At 48.2% G+C, this 17,670-nt stretch overlaps 1 protein-coding gene across 4 annotated transcripts in view; it reads right to left on the reverse strand.

Annotated features, from left to right (window-relative positions):
- Nucleotides 1-6,400: 6,400 nt before the first annotated feature.
- Nucleotides 6,401-17,670, reverse strand: part of GSN (gelsolin) — a 56,760-nt gene continuing 45,490 nt past the window's right edge. For all 4 annotated transcript variants that reach the window (XM_030858805.2, XM_060300529.1, XM_060300528.1 and 1 more), the window contains 8 exons: nucleotides 16,560-16,693; nucleotides 13,274-13,364; nucleotides 11,220-11,390; nucleotides 10,455-10,629; nucleotides 9,247-9,371; nucleotides 8,900-8,977; nucleotides 7,371-7,431; nucleotides 6,401-6,808 (listed from right to left, as the gene is read on the reverse strand). In XM_030858805.2, coding sequence (XP_030714665.1) covers nucleotides 6,639-6,808; nucleotides 7,371-7,431; nucleotides 8,900-8,977; nucleotides 9,247-9,371; nucleotides 10,455-10,629; nucleotides 11,220-11,390; nucleotides 13,274-13,364; nucleotides 16,560-16,693 — 1,005 coding nt within the window. In that variant the 3' untranslated portion in view covers nucleotides 6,401-6,638. The remainder of the gene's footprint in view (nucleotides 6,809-7,370; nucleotides 7,432-8,899; nucleotides 8,978-9,246; nucleotides 9,372-10,454; nucleotides 10,630-11,219; nucleotides 11,391-13,273; nucleotides 13,365-16,559; nucleotides 16,694-17,670) is intronic.

Consider the following 17,670-nt stretch of genomic DNA (forward strand, 5'->3'; position numbering starts at 1 on the left):
CTTTGGGTGAGAGTTTTCTTTGGGTGAGTCTCGTTCTGCCTGCATTTCGTGTATGTGGATTTCGTTTTTCAGAAGCGGCACATCAGTTCCTCCAGTCCTGGACTAGCCGCTTTGGCTTCTGTGTGCTTTTCCTGGGCCAGAGGAGGAGGAGAGGCCGTGGTCCATCTGCCGTCTCTCATGTCTTGGCTCCCTCTGGTGCACCTGCCTGCAGTTTCCCTGGGGAGTTTGAGATCACTGAATCCTTGGCTGGGCTCATTTCCCTTTGCCTTAATCCAAACAGGACAGGACCTCACTTCTTACTGTCACCCAGCTAATCACACTGGCATACCCCCTACTTAAAAAGAGAACTAGGGCTTCCCTGGTGGCGCAGTAGTTGAGAGTCAGCCTGCTGATGCGGGGGACACGGATTCGTGGCCCGGTCCGGGAGGATGCCACGTGCCGTGGAGCAGCTGGGCCCGTGAGCCATGGCCGCTAAGCCTGCGCGTCCGGAGCCTGTGCTCTGCAACGGGAGAGGCCACAACAGTGAGAGGCCCGCGTACCTCAAAAGATAAATAAATAAATAAAAGAGAAATAAATGATATAAAACTAATGGGTGTTACCTGCCACATCCAACCTTCAAAGAACCATCTTGAACTAATGGCTACCGCTTGTGGAGCACTAGGTACCTGGCCCTGTGCTCGAATACTTATACATACATTCTATCATTTCATCTTCAAAACAACTTGATGAGGGACTTCCCTGGTGGTCCAGTGATTAAGGCTTTGTCTTCCAATGCAAGGGGTGCAGATTCATTCCCTGGTCAGGGAGCTAAGACCACATACCTTGGGGCCAAAAAACCAAAACATAAAACAGAAGCAATATTGTAACAAATTCAATAAAGACTTTAAAAATGGTCCACATCAAAAAAAAAACTTAGAAAAAAGGACTTCCCTGGTAGCACAGTGGTTAAGAATCCACCTGCCAATGCCAGGGACACGGGTTCGAGCCCTGGTCCGGGAAGACCCCACATGCTGCGGAGAAACTAAGCCCCTGCACCACAGCTACTGAGCCTGTGCTCTAGAGCCCACGAGCCACAACTACTGAGCCCGCATGCCACAACTACTGAAGCCCACGCGCCTAGAGCCTGTCCTCCGCAACGAGAAACCACCATGATGAGAAGCCCGCACACCGCAACAAAGAGTAGCCCCCGCTCGCCACAACTAGAGAAAGCCCGCGCGCAGCAACGAAGACCCAATGCAGCCAAATAAATAAATAAAAATGTTTATAAAAGTAAAAAAACAGCTTGATTAGACATATTTTTAGCCATTTTATCGATGAGGACCCTGGGGCTCAAAGGTTAAAAGTTACCCAAAGTTACATGGGTAGTGAGGAGCTGACTTGGGATTTGAACGTGGCTCTAACTCCAAAGACTCCTAAGTTGTCTGAATGTATCCTGGCGAGGCAGTGCCTGCCTCCTCCACTTTCATATACACACCACCACCCACAGTCTTTTTATATGTAAATCACTTTTCAAGACTGTCAAGTTTCATTTGACTCGTGAAACTTTGCATTCATACCCAAGCAGGCCTTAAACTCTAGTTTTGGACCATCAGATCTAGGCTTCAGTCCAAATGAAGTAAGTAGATTGGGTGTTGGTAACCACAACATTGTGAGAACACACCGGCCTGAGTGGGAGGAAACCAGGGTTCCATGGATCTTTGAAGTTGCGTGGCCTTTTAAACTCTATTATCTCTGCGAGCTTCACCACGCTGGGCTTCACAAGGTTACTAGCTGGTAAATGGCGAACCACCTGTTTCCAAACTTCTTTTTAGCAGCAACCCCCTTTTTTCTTTTTCCAAAGGAAACTATAAAGCAAAAGATTTAAAATGCCTCTTATCAGGATAAATTCTTAAGTTCACATTTATAACATTTACTTAATGTCAATCGATGAGGCTGTTTTGAAAAAAATTAATGTTAATCAGAGTTACAAAAGGCAATTACAGCCTTAAATTAGGCTCTACGTTCAATTTCAAGTGTCTGTGATATTTGTTACCACTTTAAAAATGGAATTTGAATCAAACATTTGTAAAATCACTGAAACACCTCATAGAATTGTACAGATCCCAGTTTTTTTGTTTTTTAATAAATTTATTTATTTATTTTTGGCTGTGTTGGGTCTTCGTTTCTGTGTGAGGGCTTTCTCTAGTTGCGGCAAGCGGGGGCCACTGTTCATTGCAGTGCGCGGGCCTCTCAGTGTCGCGGCCTCTCTTGTGGAGCACAGGATCCAGATGCGCAGGCTCAGTAGTTGTGGCTCACGGGCCTAGTTGCTCCACGGCACGTGGGGTCTTCCCAGACCAGGGCTCGAACCCGTGTCCCCTGCATTGGCAGGCAGACTCTCAACCACTGTGCCACCAGGGAAGCTCCCAGATCCCAGTTTTAAAATCACTGCTCTTGAGGCTTTTCCCACTACACCCTTGAACTTGTAAGGTGACCTCAGATAGGTCATACTCCTTTCTGAGCCTCATTTTCCTCACCTGTAAGATAAGAAGTTGAGTTCCACCTGTTTGGGTCTCAGACCTTTAGAGAAAGTGTTGGAAGCTATAAGCACAAATTTGTACACAACTTTAAGAGATGCACTGACCCCACCACCATGCCTGTCCAAAGACTAGAGAACCATTGGACTAAGATAGATGATCTTCAAGATCTTTCCTAATTTCAGCAGCTCTGGGCTCAGATCAGGCTGGGATTTGCCTAAAGGAGTCACACTTGCGAATAGGATGCAGCCCTTTTCAATCCACCCTATAGTCAGAGTTTGTTGACAAAGGAAATTGAAACAACTAACAGATTTCAGGAAGCTCTAGAAACTTAGTAACCATAATGGAGGCTGGGAATCTTCCCACAAAGATTCTGAAGAAAAAAAACAAGAAACAAAACAAAACAAAAGGCTGGAAATTAAGCCCTCTGGAAATTACTAGACGTCATAAAACTGTAAGGAACCATTACTGTTCATTATTACTTTTAGCATCTGACTCCAAAAAAGTCTCCCACAAAATGCCTGTCTACCCAGTGTCCATTTACCCCCTTCCTCCTTCCTAGGAACCATGACTTTAGGTTTCTCCCCGTTAGAGCTCTTATCTCAGGGGAAGAGGAATCCAATCCCAGCTCCTGTCATGAATTTTACTGGCCTATTGATAATTCTATCCCCCAGCCCATGATTTGGTCAGGAATGGTCATGTAACCCCATACGGGCTCTTGAGATCTGAGGAGAGGTTTTCTATGGACTGGGGGATAGTTCCTCCTCCCTTATCTGGGAGAACTTCTCGAAACAATCCTTTATCTTTTCCTTTGGGCGTTGCCATGCATGGGTGTGATAGACAGGATGTCTACAGATATTTCACTACCAGATTGGGAGTGGCAGAGCCAAGAGAATCAACAAGAAACCCAGACAGACCCAATGGGTTTAGTCAACCAAGAGGCCCCCTAAACTCTGCACTACCATTTATGAGAGCATATAAGTGTGCTTATGGTTTAATTTGATTTGAGTTGGTTTTCCACTGCTTACAGCCAAAAATATCCTATCTGATCCACAGTGTAGTGGGTCTTTACCTCCATGGTTAGGTACTAAGTCCTGCTGTGGACTAGGCTCTTTGGTTTTACCAAATAATAATAATAACATTTTTGAGCATTTACTATGTGCCAGGCATTGTATTAAGCATAATCTCATAAAAGTCTTAGTTGGGTGGGCTCTGTTCTTATTCCCATTTTGCAGCTAAGGAAGCTACAAAGAATTGAAGTAAGATTACACTGCTGATTAGTGGTGTAGCTAGAATTTGAACCCAGGTCTGACTTCAAAGCCCCACTTTCAATCCCTGTATTGTACCACCTGCAGTTAGGTACTATATGAATACAATATTACCATTTTGCAGGTGGGGAAGCTGAGGCTCACAGAAATTTTCTGTCCTATCCCTAGTGCCTTGCACACGGCCTGGCATAAATATATATCTGTTGAACTGAACTGTCCAAGATAGGATTCAGGATCCAAGCCCAGACCAACCTCTTTCCAAGAGACGCCCCCTGGGCACCTGTCATGGCATTTCACAATGACTTCTCCATTGTAGACGATGGAATCCAACGTCTCTCAAAAACCGTTAGGAAGAGAAAAATATATGGTTGAAGTGATAGTGTTCCTGACTCATTATTTTGTCTTTGAGAGAAAAAAATATGGAGTCGAAGCAACTCCATTGCCTCAGACAACTTCCTTTCTCAGAGTAGGCAGACCTCTCTCCCTGAAGCCACAGACACTAATACACCGAAATTGGCCAATAAACTGCCTTGAATGCCAATAAATGGAAATGAAGAACGCATGGCAGGTTCACCTGCCTTTGACCTTCCACAGCGAGCTGGCTCTGTCTAGACAAGCCTCCACTTTCCCCTAGTGAAGGCCCTACAAGCTCTAGGTGGTAAAGGCTGCCTTTGTTCCAGAACTTTGCATTTGTCAAGTTGATAGCTTTGACCATGAAAGTGGCCTTTTGGAGTAGAGGTAGGCATTACAAGATCAAGTTCAAACCCCTCAGCGTGGTATTTGAGGTCCTCTGTGAACTCTCTGCTTCCCCACCTTCTGCTCCAGCCCCCTGGGCTGCTGTCTGTCCCTGAGTACAACATTCTCCCTCAGAGCTCCATCTTTGTATAGCTCCATACCCTGCCTGAGATGACCTGACTCCCGACCACTCCATGTTTCACCTGGAAAATTCCTTCCCCACTACTCTCGTCACTTCTGCGATGAATCAGACTCTAGTGAGGTAGGGCCCCTAGGGAATTTACGGTTTTAAAAACCCCCTGGGCAATTAGGGTGATCAGCCAGCTTTGGAAACAGCAGTGTAAACACACACACACCCATCCCACCACATAAACCCTCACACTGGTTTCTGTTCTTCCACGGTCCTATGAATGAGTTTTCCCTCTGTAAGTTGATGGGGATGGGTGGGGGAGAGGCATAGAACAAAAAAGGGGAAAACGCGGAGAGAAAAGACCAGAAGGATAGAGGGGAGGGAAGGGGATCTATCTCCCAGCAGTTCCTTGGACTGGTTTGGGATCTCCATGGAGAAAAGGTTTAGAGACGTAAGTTCATGGAGACGTCTAAGAGGAACTTCGTGACAAATGGAGCATCAGCGAAGAGTTAGGGTCTGGGGGACCAAGTGGGGCACAGAGGAAGTCCCTCTTCCACACCCCAAAGGCTGCAAATTTCGGGAGCATCCAGGAGCACCTCATGTCAGCAGAAACACTCGTGGGAACCAGAGGAAGCGAAGAAGATGCAGGCAGATGTTACAGGGTGTGGTACCTTGCCCACGTTCTCCTACAGGGAATGTAAGTGACTCAGGGGTCCAGCTGCTGGCTTTGAACTCCTACCGACAGTGTTCCAAGGCCAGGCCTCCCAATGACTGAGTGTAGTGGGGAGATAAGACACACCCCACCCCTGGGAGACCTTCAAATCCTTTGTTGGCTGATTTGACTTGGGCTCCAGAACATTTTAAATCAAACAAATATTTGTACACCAAGGTTCACAGCAGCATTATTCACAATAGCCAAAAGGTGGAAATGACCTGAGTGTCCATCGATGGATGAATGGATAAATAAAATGTGGCATATACACACAATGGAATATTATTCAGCCACAAAAAGGAATGTAATTTTTACATGTGCTGTAAAATGTATCAATTTTGAAAACATTATGCTGAGTGAAATAAGGCAGACAGAGGACAAATGCATGATTCCACTTATACGAGGTACCTAGAATAGGCAAATTCATGAAGACAGAAAGTGGAATAAAGGTTGCCAGGGGCAGAGGGGAGGGGGGAATAGGAGTTATTGTTTAATGGGCACAGAGTTTATGTTGGAGATTATGAAAAAGGTTTGGGTACAGACAGTGGGGACGGCTACATAACATTGTAAATGTATTTAGTGCCACTGAATTGTACATTTACAAATGGTCAAAGTGATAAAATACTATGTTATGTATAGTTTACTACAATAAAAAATAATAACAAAAATGGGACTCTACATTAAATTTTTTTTTTTTTTTTACTTTGGCTCAAGGACTCCCCAAAAGCTTTGCTGAAGCTTGCTGGACTGCACGGCCATCTAAGATGCATCCGCCCAACCCCTCTTCCTCCCTCCTTCACTTGAGGTCAGACTTGCATCTCAGTCTGATGGCTCTCCAGCCTCCTGGTTCCCCCCCAATTTCCTTCCACGTAAGCATTTTACCCCTAGTACAATCTATACCCGTTTCACCTCACTGCTTCTCAGCGGACCATGATTCACACACGAGGTGAATGAAACTCACTCACTGGTTCACAGACACAAGCCATGCCTCCCCCTTCCTTCTCAGAACAATGACTAAGACAAATGAGCCACAGCAGGGTAACACACTTCAAAAAGCTTTTTATTGAATTCAATTATTTCCAAAAGCACAAATACTTGAGACAATTTTGCAAGCACCCTGAATTTTTGCAGGGCTGTTTTTGGCTACTGTAAAAAAGCAAACAAACAAACAAAACAACCACCACACACACACACACCAGAGTGGCCCTGCTCGCTGTAAGGTCTCCTTGCAGGATGGACAGTTCTGAAAGGCACTGACCAGTAACAGGGTGGGGCCTTCCTCAGGCAGCCAGCTCAGCTAGGGCCCTGTCCAAGGGATCCATAGACCAATAGCTGTCATCCCAGCCAAGGAACCAGCCCACGAAGGAGGGAGGCTCAAAGCCTTGCTTCACCATGGTGATAGGGGTCCGCCTATCACGATTAGCTGGGTCTGTCTCGATGTACCGCTTAGCTGCAGACACATAGGCAGGAGAAGAATCCTTAGGGTCTCCCTCGCCAAGGAGACGTGGTTCCCTGCCTAAGATGGTTTTTGGTCCCACTGTACCCAAGGCCCAACCCCGCACTGGACACCACCATCCCTTAAAGGCAATGACACCCACATGACTCCTCCACTGCCCTGCCCAGGAACATGGGAAGGAACGGGGGTCACAGTTTAACCTCCAGCTTCGTCCCCTACTGGAAGATATCAAAGAACCAGCTTTTGGGTTTCCAGCTCCCAAATCAGATCTGCTCCGCCACCAGGGATCTGCTTTCCCACATCTAAATCCTGACAAGTTTGGTCCTTGGGCATTCTGGGAATCTGAAGCAGCTCCTAGCTGCTGCTTCCTTTTGGTGGGACCTAAGGCTTCTGCAGAAAGTGAGCTGTTCTTTCACCACCCCAGGGAGGGCTCACCGGGGGCTGACCACGGATGCGAAAGTCCCCACCTCCACCGTCACAAACGCCCAGACCCGCAGAGGAAGCTGCTTCCACCCCACCGCACGACACAGACCCACAGGCACCCTTGGGTCCTCACCAGAGGTCAAGGCTTCCGTCTTTTCCTCTTCTTGAGAATCCTTTCCAACCCAGACAAAGACCTGGAAGAGAGGCGCGAGATGAAATGGCGTGAGGCGTGCTGACTCTACGCGCTCCTGGAGGAAGCGCGGCAGGTTCCAGGTGTGGACCAGACACCTCCTCCGCTGACAGAGCCCGCGGACCGGGACTCCAAGGATTTGGAACAGAGACGGCAAACTGGTGACCTCCAACCTGCTCTGTAGGCCCACCACCCTCTAGGGGGTGGTCTGCTTTTAGACAAACTGAGTGACTAGCGGATTACATTCAATCCAGACTTCCAACTTCCCTTGCAAACGGGGAGGATCTGGCAGCTTCACCCACACGTGGATGACGAAGCTGAGTAGCAGCTGCCCCTCTCAATGGGAAGTTCCAGTTTGCCTCAGACTCCACCATGCCTTCGTGTCTCCCCAGCTTGGCCTGCTTCACTCACTAACAGGTGCCGTCAGCCACTGAGGTTGAGACCCCTCTCTAGCAGTTCAGGAATGATCCTTTTCCGGGCATTTGCTTGTTCAGCAAATGAGCAGCCTAACATATGCTCACTGGTTTCTTCACCCAACGAACATGCATTAAGAGTCTGCTATGTGCCAGTCTCCGTGTGTCTGAGCCAACAAGGTCTAAGGCTTGGAATAAAAACAACTCACCACCACTACCACCATCTTGAATCTTATGACAAGCTTGTTACACCAAAAAACCTATCCAGCTGATTTTTATTTATTTTGATGTGATTCTAAAATATCTTAAAGAGCATGTCATTGATAAGATGGTATCAGACAATAAAATGCCAGACTTCCTCGCCCTCACTTATTTACAAATGTGTTCCCTACTGCAGTACACCGGCCCCTCAACACCAGGAATTGTGACTGTACTGCTCATCACAGGACTCCCAGCGTCACAGCATTTTGCCTGGAAGACAGCGGTGCTTCAAAAATGTTGGCTGAGTGAGTGAATAAACAGATGAACGTACAGATTAAGTAGTAAATGGAACAAAGCTGCCAGCAGCTGAACGGCTAAACTGCAAACCTTTTGGTACTGATCCTCCAACTGGGGAGCCCAAGAAACAGCCCTGCGGGTCGAGGGGAGTCTTACACCTGCATGGCTGCTATCTCTAACCCTGACAACTCTGAGAGAAGCCAGCTTGATAGGAGGGGTTATGGACTGCCACCCCCCACGAGAATGCAAGCCCCGTGGGGACAGGGAAATGTCTACTTCTAGGTGACACCCCGGACAGTTTATGCCTGCATGTGACATGCTGCAAAGTTCAACTTTCTTTACCAACAGATTTAAAGGACGAGTTCACGCTCCTCTAAGGCCTGGGAAATAATGCTGGTCGTCTGATTTGCATTTATATGGTGCTTTGCAGTTGGCAAGGAGATTTTATCTACCTCTCATCTGTTTGGATTATGCAAGGTAGGTACCACCATGCCCATTCTGCAGATGAGAAAATGGAGGCTCAGAAAGGGAAAGTGACTTGCAGCACCGTGCTTCACCCACCTGGTCCCAGATGTCCAGAAGCATGACGTCATCGGTGGCCAGGTCTTCCTGCATGAGCTCGCCAGGGACCTCTTCGATCTGGGAAGGAATGGAAGAGGTTAATAACAGCGCACCAGCAAGCCGCTCCCCCCCAGCCCCCCCCCCCCCCCCCCCCCCCCGCTGTAGGCCTGCTCTATCTGCCCCCTTGAGTGAGATGCAGAGCTGGCTCCAACCTGCATGGGTCTATGCTGGTCTGTCAGAAGGGTACACTCCCTGCCCCTGCTGCGGCTGCAACAGCTCCGCTCCCTGGAACACACCTCCCAAGGGGCAAGCAGAGGGAGCGCCCTCCACCCTCCGCTGGGACTCACCACAAAACGTCCGATCTTGTTGGAGCAGGCGAAGAGGCGAGGAGGGTGGGCATCCATCTTCTTGTCCTTCAGCCGTGGGGACGTGCGGTAGGCGGCCTTCCCACCCAGGGCCTCCCAGAAGCTGTCTATGAGGGGAGGCCACACCAGTTACCAACTGACCCCACCCTCCCCCCTCCAGCACTTCTCTTTAGACCCTGGGACAAGCCCTGCCCTAGCACAACCAACTGCTCTCAATCCACAGCCTGCATCTTAAAATCCCAGGGCGCCAAAGGAGGAAGGGGCCTGAGGGATTCGACGGTGATGAAACGGAGGCCCAGAGAGGGAAGACTTGGCAGTGGACACACAGCCAGGACTACTTCTTGTTTGAGACTGACGACAGCACTGCGGGATGGGGATAATTATCACCGCTCAACATATGAGGCGGTTGAGGCTCAGAGAGGTTAAGCAACTCACCCAACATCACACAGCTAGTATGCTGTAAAGCCACCTTACCTGACGCCACGTATCATTTCCACTATACCTGCTCTGTCCACATGTGCTATTCAAATTTAATTGCATTTTCCCACCAGTCACATTTAAATATTCATTAGCCTAAACATGTGACTAGTGGCCACCAAATTGGACCTGGCAGACATAGAACATGTCCATTCTCTCAGAAGGTTCCAGTGGACTGTGCTGCTCTAGACAGAACTACTCTTCCCCATTTCTGCTAAGCATCAAGCAGGAGGGATTGGGCTTAAAAGTAAGAATGGAAAAACCTGGGGTTGGCATAACAAAGGTGTTCCTGACCCATGCTCTGGAAACAAAGCAGGCTTGTGGCATTGTGACCCCTCTTCCAGCTGACTTCCCCACCTGCCCCAGCCCACACTGAGCTCTCCTTTCTCTAACTCCTGGACGCCTCCCTCTCACTGACCATAGCCCTCATTTTCATCTAACTCACTTTTTTTTTTTTTTTTGGGCAGCGCTGTGGCATGCGGGATCTTAGTTCCCCGACCAGGAATTGAACCTGTGCCCCTGTGGTGAAAGCGCAGAGTCCTAACCACTGGACCGCCAGGGAATTCCCTAACTCACTTTTATTAACGCACATTAGGGGACAGGTGCTCAGGAGAGGGGGGAGGATATAGAAACCCCCAAGCAGACAGAAGGGAGGGAAACATAACAGCTGCATCCCCAGAAGCAGCAGAGGCCCCTCTGCCCGTTGCTCCTACCTGGCTCGCTGCCTTCTGCCACTTGCACAGGTTGGGCCCGAAGCACCTGGAGCAGCTCCTGGGCCCCGGTCTTCTCTGCCTGGCTGGCTCCTGTACCCACCCACAGGTAGGCGGCTGAGGGGGTTTTCAGGACAAAGGCATCGTTGGAGTTCAGCACGCCAGCCTTGGGGATCACCTGGGAGGGCAGTCCTCGATTAATCAGGAACCAGATAAAATGTCCTCAGCCCCCTCCTCGTAGCCCAGGAGACGCTGCAGCAGGACCAGCTCTTAGGTGAGGTCACAGACTTTGGGCACTGAGGGCCTTAGTTGACTCCCATGAGTCACTAGTGCACTGTGGCTAGCCAAGGAGATTCTAGAAATCTGGGCTGCATTAACAGAAGTTGGGCGCCCAGAACAAAGAAGGTGATAATCCCATTCTCCTCTAGGCTGCTCAATAGGATTATGTTCAGATCTGCACCTTCCACCATGAAAGGGAGAGCAGCCAACTGGAATGTAATGAAGAACAATGTCCAAATTGTGAAGAATGGACTGCCTGTGAGGTAGTGAGCTGCCCGTTATGGAAGGTATGCAAGGGGCAATGGGCATTTCTTGAAACAAGGGGAAATCTAAGAGACACAATCTTGCTGCCAGGGCAGGAAGGTACAAAAAGCTACTTCTTAACCCCTCAGCCAAACCCACCCAATCCCGTGCCCGGAGATCTCCCCATCAAGCCTGGGAGGTTTCAGAGAGGCCAATCCTGCCTGGGGTCCAGGGCCTGGGCATTACCTCAACAGCTCGGGTGGCTCCAGAACTGCTGGCCCGGACCTGGAAGAGGCGGGTACTGGCAGGAGCTGTCTGTCCACCCTCACGGGAGGTGCCACCCCTGTAGACGATCATGGGTTTCCCGCCAAACAGGCTCATGAGGTGAGCAGGCTCCTTGCCTTGGACCACACGGCTCTGGGAGGGAGACAGGAGAGCAAGTCAGGAAAGGGGTGGGAACGTCAGTCCTGTACGACACCAGGCTCACCGCCACCCCCTGCAGCCAGCACAGCCTGGGCTCACCCCTCAAATAAGGCCGTCACACTTGGGTCTGTGCGCGGGTGGTGCCTGACCCTACAGCACACAGGGGCTGGCAGGGGAACAGGAGTTCCAGGAAGGCCGGACACAGCACTATTGCCTGAGGCCCCCCGGGCACTGCTTCGGCCGCTCCCCTCCCACGAGGCCCTGCCTTGCTGAGCCTGAGTCTAGTCCAAGAACCAAGATAGCCCACGTTTGCAAATATTCCCTTAAATGGAAGCACAGGGACTGTTCGTGCACTTTCTTCCAGGATGGTGATGTCAGCCTCAGGCATGAAAGCTGGCAGAGTGGTGAGAATAGAGCCTTCCAGATCTGGAGAGACCCCTCCTGCACAGCCAGTGCACCCCACAAGCAGACTGCAGTCAAGGGCTTAGTGGTGGGAGGGAGAGGGCAAGGAGGTCTAAGATATATCACATCTGCTTCTGCCCTGTGTGCCCATTTCATTTCGGATCCCAGTTGTGACCCTGGCTAGCTGAATCTAGAAGACAATCGCACGTGTGGGCCGGGGGTATTGGAGTCACTTCCCAACGTGCGCCACCACTACTGGGTCAGAGCTCAGAGCCAAGCTCCGCCCTGACAGCGAGAATTCAGTCACGGGCCTCAACCTCTCAGTTTCTTCCTCTGTGAAATGGGGCCAAGAATGCTACTCCTAAGGCTGATGTTGGGATGAGCTGAGGCAGTAATCATCCCACCCGGCACCCGGCACCCAGCCTCCAGGACCCAGAGGATCCCACTGTCGTGGTCAAAGTTCAAGGCACCAACCCCAAATCTGAATCCAGAGCCCTGCTCATTCCAAGGGTAGGATAGAGAAAGGAGGATTCTGTCTCCTTCTCCCATGTCTTCCCCCACCTGCTGCCCTCCAGGGCCCAACACTGTAGCCAGAGCAACCTTTTAAACTCATGAATCCCTTCACATTACATTTACCATGTTAGCAACGTCCCCTTGTTCTCAGGGTCAAGGTCAACATCCTCACGGTGGCTTCTGGGTGGTCTGGTCCCTCTGATCATCTCCCCAGTCTCCTATCGTGGCACCCTCCCCTCGCTTTAATAACCGTGCCCCCTCCCACCTCAGGGCTTTTATATGTACCCTTCCCTCTACCTGGAATATGCCTGGCTAACTCCTACTCAACCATTGGGTCCCAGCTGAAAAATCCCTCCCTGGATGGGGGCCCTGTCTAACCCAATTAGCTCCTACTTGGGACGTATGTGTCCTTACACTTAACACACCTGTATAAGGGGTCTATTATGGGCCAAGCATGGCTCTAAATGCCTTACAAATGTTAACTCTTCATCCTCACAGCAATCCTGTGAGATAGGTACTGTTATTAACCCCAGTTTGAGAACACAGAGGCATAGAGAGGCTAAGTGACCTGTCCGAGGCTGCCCAGAGGTGAAGACTAGCTTTAAACCCAAGCAGGCTAGCTCCATGTCCATCCTCTGAACTAAACCACCACACTGCCTCTCCTGCTCCTCTGCTGTCTTCTCATTTTCACTCACTGCACACGTCGTTATGTGTGATTGTCCAACCTTTGCCTGCATGTCTGCTGAACATCTTTCTCCCACCTAGACTGTAAACCACATCACAGCAGTTCAGGGCAGGGCAGGGGTGGGATCTGTGGGTTCATGGCTGCAGATGCAGTGTCAGAGCCCTGCATAAATGTTCGCTGAAAGGATGGATGGATGAGTGGGATGATGGACAGTCAGATAGATGAGTGAACAGATGGACAGGGCCCAGGGTGTGGCCCCGAGGGACAATGGGCTCACCTGGACAGGGGTACCTCCCAGTTCCTCATCCAGCTGGGCAGTCAGGATGGCAGATGCGGCGACCTCATCCTGGGTGGACTGGGCACCCTGCCTGGAAGGGAAGTGATACTCAGCACTGAGGTTTGCAAAGAGCTCCGAGTCTCTCCTTCACCCTGGGCCTGAGAAACCCACAAATCCCCAGATTACAGGTAATGAAACTGAAACACAGAGAGGAAAAGGGGTTCTCTCAAAAGCAACCAGTGCCAGGAACCAGACCAACATGCCACATCCCCCAGCTCAGCATCTCACCTCTTATAGAGATCTGACCACAACCAACAGACTTCCTCATCCTAAATCTGCCCTGCAGGGATATTTACAGTGGGTGGCTTTCTGCCCCACCTCTTCCTATGACTGTCTAAATTTCTCATAACCAACATGTGTTATCTGTATAAGCAAACAATCTGACAAATCAACGTGCTGATGCAGCTATTAAGAAAAAAAAAAAACGCTTCTCATGAATTTTGTACCGTGTCCAAAAAAAATTCTTTCAAGCTGCTTTTAAAAGTCTGAGGTTGTCATCGTTAATCATTAGAGAAATGCAAATCAAAACTACAATGAGATATCATCTCACACCAGTAAGAATGGCCATCCTCAAAAAATCTACAAACAATAAATGCTGGAGAGGGTGTGGAGAAAAGGGAACCCTCTTGCACTGTTGGTGGGAATGTAAATTGATACAGCCAGTATGGACGTTCCTTAAAAAACTAAAAATAGAACTACCATACGACCCAGCAATCCCACTACTGGGCATATACCTTGAGAAAACCATAATTCAAAAAGAGTCATGTACCAAAATGTTCATTGCAGCTCTATTTACAATAGCCAGGACATGGAAGCAACCTAAGTGTCCCTCATTGGATGAATGGATAAAGAAGATGTGGCACATATATACAATGGAATCAGCCATAAAAAGAAATGAAATTGAGATATTTGTAGTGAGGTGGATGGACCTAGAGTCAGTCCATACAGAGTGAAGTAAGTCAGAAAGAGAAAAACAAATACCATATGCTAACACATATATATGGAATCTAAGAAAAAAAAAAAAAGGTCATGAAGAACCTAGGGGTAAGATGGGAATAAAGACACAGACCTACTAGAGAATGGACTTGAGAATATGGGGAGGGGGAAGGGTAAGCTGTGACAAAGTGAGAGAGTGGCATGGACATATATACACTACCAAACGTAAAATAGATAGCTAGTGGGAAGCAGCCGCATAGCACAGGGAGATCAGCTCGGTGGTTTGTGACCACCTAGAGGGGTGGGATAGGGAGGGTGGGAGGGAGGGAGACGCAAGAGGGAAGAGATATGGGAATATATGTATATGTATAACTGATTCACTTTGTTATAAAGCAGAAACTAACACACCATTGTAAAGCAATTATACTGCAATAAAGATGTTAAAAAAAAATCTGAGGTTGTCAAATTGAGAGGCATTCTACAGAATAAGACTAGTGCTCTTCCAAAGTATCAAGGTTGTGAAAGAAGAGTAAAGCCTGAGGGCTTCCCTGGTGGCGCAGTTGTTAAGAATCCACCTGCCAATGCAGGGGACACGGGTTCGAGCCCTGGTCCAGGAAGATCCCACATGCCGCGGAGTAACTAAGCCTGTGCGCCACAACTACTGAAGCCCGCGTGCCACAACTACTGAAGCCCGTGCGCCTAGAGCCCGTGCTCTGCAACAAGAGAAGCCACTGCAATGAGAAGCCCGTGTACCGCAATGAAGAGTAGCACCCGCTTATCACAACTAGAGAAAGCCTGCGTGCAGCAACGAAGACCCAATGCAGCCAAAAATAAATAAATAAAATAAATAAATTTATTGAAAAAAAAAAAGAGTAAAGACTGAGGAACTGTCACAGATTAAAGACATGATTAAATGTCACTAAGGAGACATGATGACTAAATGGCATGTGAGATCCTGGGTTAGATCTTAGACCAGAAAAAGGATATTAGTGGGAGAACTGGTGAGATTCAAGTAAGGTCTACAGATTAGTAAATAGTATTGCAACAATGTTAATTTCCCGGTTTTGAAACTTGAACTATGGTTAAGACATGATCATAGAGGGAGCTGTGTAATGGGTATATGGGAACTGTCTGTAGTATTTTTGCAACTTTTCAGCAAGTCATTTCAAAATAAAAAGTTTTTAAAAAAAGAAACCCAACCGTCAATCTTCAAAAAGTTTGAGACTGCCTATAAGAGAAACGAAATGAAAAAAGAAAAATACTATACTGAGATACCATTTCATAAACTGTAAGGTTGACAAACAGCAAAAGTTTGATAACACAGTCCACTGGTGTGGCCGTGGGGAAACAGACACTCTCATTTGTTGCGGGTGAGAATGCAAATACTACAAACTCCACCTACGGAAACTGGGTGCTATCTATCAAAATGACAAGTGCATTTACTGTTTGACCCAGCAATCCCACTTCTGGGAACTTGCTGCAAAGATATTTCTCTACACATTCAAACTGATGTTTGTTTAAGGTTACTAATCACAGCAATGCTTCTAATAGCAAAAGTCTGGAATCAACCCAAGTACGCAACAGCAGGGAATTTGTTAAATAAACTACAGGATAGCCACGTGATGGAATATTATGCAGCTGTAAAAAGGAGTGGGGAAGTTCTCTATGTACTGACAGAGACCAAGCTCCAGGAAGTATTAAGTGAAAAAAAGCAAAGTGCAGGATAAAATACATAGTTTGCTACCTTTTGTGAGGAAGGAAAAGAACTAGGAATATAGGGTGAGATTTTCTTATATTTGCATCAAAAATTACTGGAAGAGTATACAAGAAACTAATGAAAGTGGGCATCCATGGAGGGGTGGGGGTCATAGAGCAAGGTGGGGAGGGACAGAATGGGGACAAGCTTTCTCAATACATGCGTTTTTATTCTGTTTCGATCCTTGACTTGTGAATGTATTATCTATTTTTAAAGAATTAAAAATAATTTTTAATTAGAAAAGGTGGGAGGATGAACAGTACTTAGAGTGGGATTGTGGGAGAGATTTTCTGTTTGTTTGTTTCTCCCTAGTCCCCATGTCTCCTACAATGGACACGTAATGCTTTTATGAGAATAGTTTAAAATTTGTTTAGAGAAAAAAGACAAGAGGTGTTGCCCTGTGGACGAGAGCCTTTCCCAGTGGATGGTGGCTGCCCCGGCTCAGGTCCACACACTCGCAGGCTTCCCGCAGCCCTGTTCACATCCCTCCTTGCTGCCATGCTCGCCCCACAGCACAGGGCCCCAGACCCTCACCAGTTGTAGATGATCTGTCCCTGACGGCCGCCATGACGGTAGTTGTACAGAATGATGTAGCTGTCACCACCGTAGAACTGTCCATACGTGGCGGGGTCCACGGGCACTTTGTTGGAGCCTTCAATTCTCCAGATCTACCAGAGCAAAGCTGGGCTCAGACACAGTGCAGCACCCCCAGTCCCCAACTCAGACCAGTTGAGAAACCACACAGTGGTGGGTAGTGGTTACAAAACACGACCGCACTCGGGCTCAGACTAAAGTGAAATAATCTGCCCAAATCACACAGCCACTAGGATTCAAACCCATGTTTCCTGCTCCGGATCCTTATACTGCACCCCTGCCCCACCCTGTACTTCGTCCTTGTATAAATCAGCACAGGGACTGGTGGCCGCATGGTAGTATACTGGACCTGCATGATAGTATTTGCAAAATGGGTTTAGTGGGCGTTACACAGTATAACCCAGGCTAAGGGTACAAATCAACGAATGACCTGGATCCAAATCAGGATCCACCCCCTTAGAGGTTGTGCAGCCTTGGACAACTTGCTCACTGTCTATGAGCCTCAGTAGGAGACTAATAAAGGATGTTGGTCTATTCATGAAAGTCTAGCGCAGTGCCTGGCACAGGGTAATGGCTCTACAGGTGGCAGCTACTCTTAATTATTAGCACCATTATTATTTTATTATTAATGTTGCCATTATCTGGATCATTATTAAGTTGTCTGAATTTTATAGATCACCTGCAGAGGCAGGGCCATCACTAAGTGACCTCAGAATGACACCTGCTGGCAGATCTCTTTGCAGAGCTCCGGTAACACGGTGTCAAAAGTGGTCACAAAGCCCTGCAGCGCCACCTGGTGGTGCTGCAAGTCCCGGGAAACAATCTCCGGACTTTGAAAATTCTCGAAGGTGATGGAGTGGGCTAAGCCTCATTTTACAGGTGAGGAAAGTGAGGTTCAAAAAGGTTAAGTAACTTGCCCGAGGTCACACAGCTGAGCTGCCAGAGCTCTTTCCACACTGCCCTATCCTGATCATTTTCATTGCATCCTCCCCTCCCACTGAAGTAATGAATGAGTGATGAATGAAAAATAATAACACCAATGACAAAAACA

This window comes from Globicephala melas, chromosome 6, assembly GCF_963455315.2.
Source record: "Globicephala melas chromosome 6, mGloMel1.2, whole genome shotgun sequence".
In the NCBI taxonomy this organism is placed as follows: Eukaryota; Metazoa; Chordata; class Mammalia; order Artiodactyla; family Delphinidae; genus Globicephala; species Globicephala melas.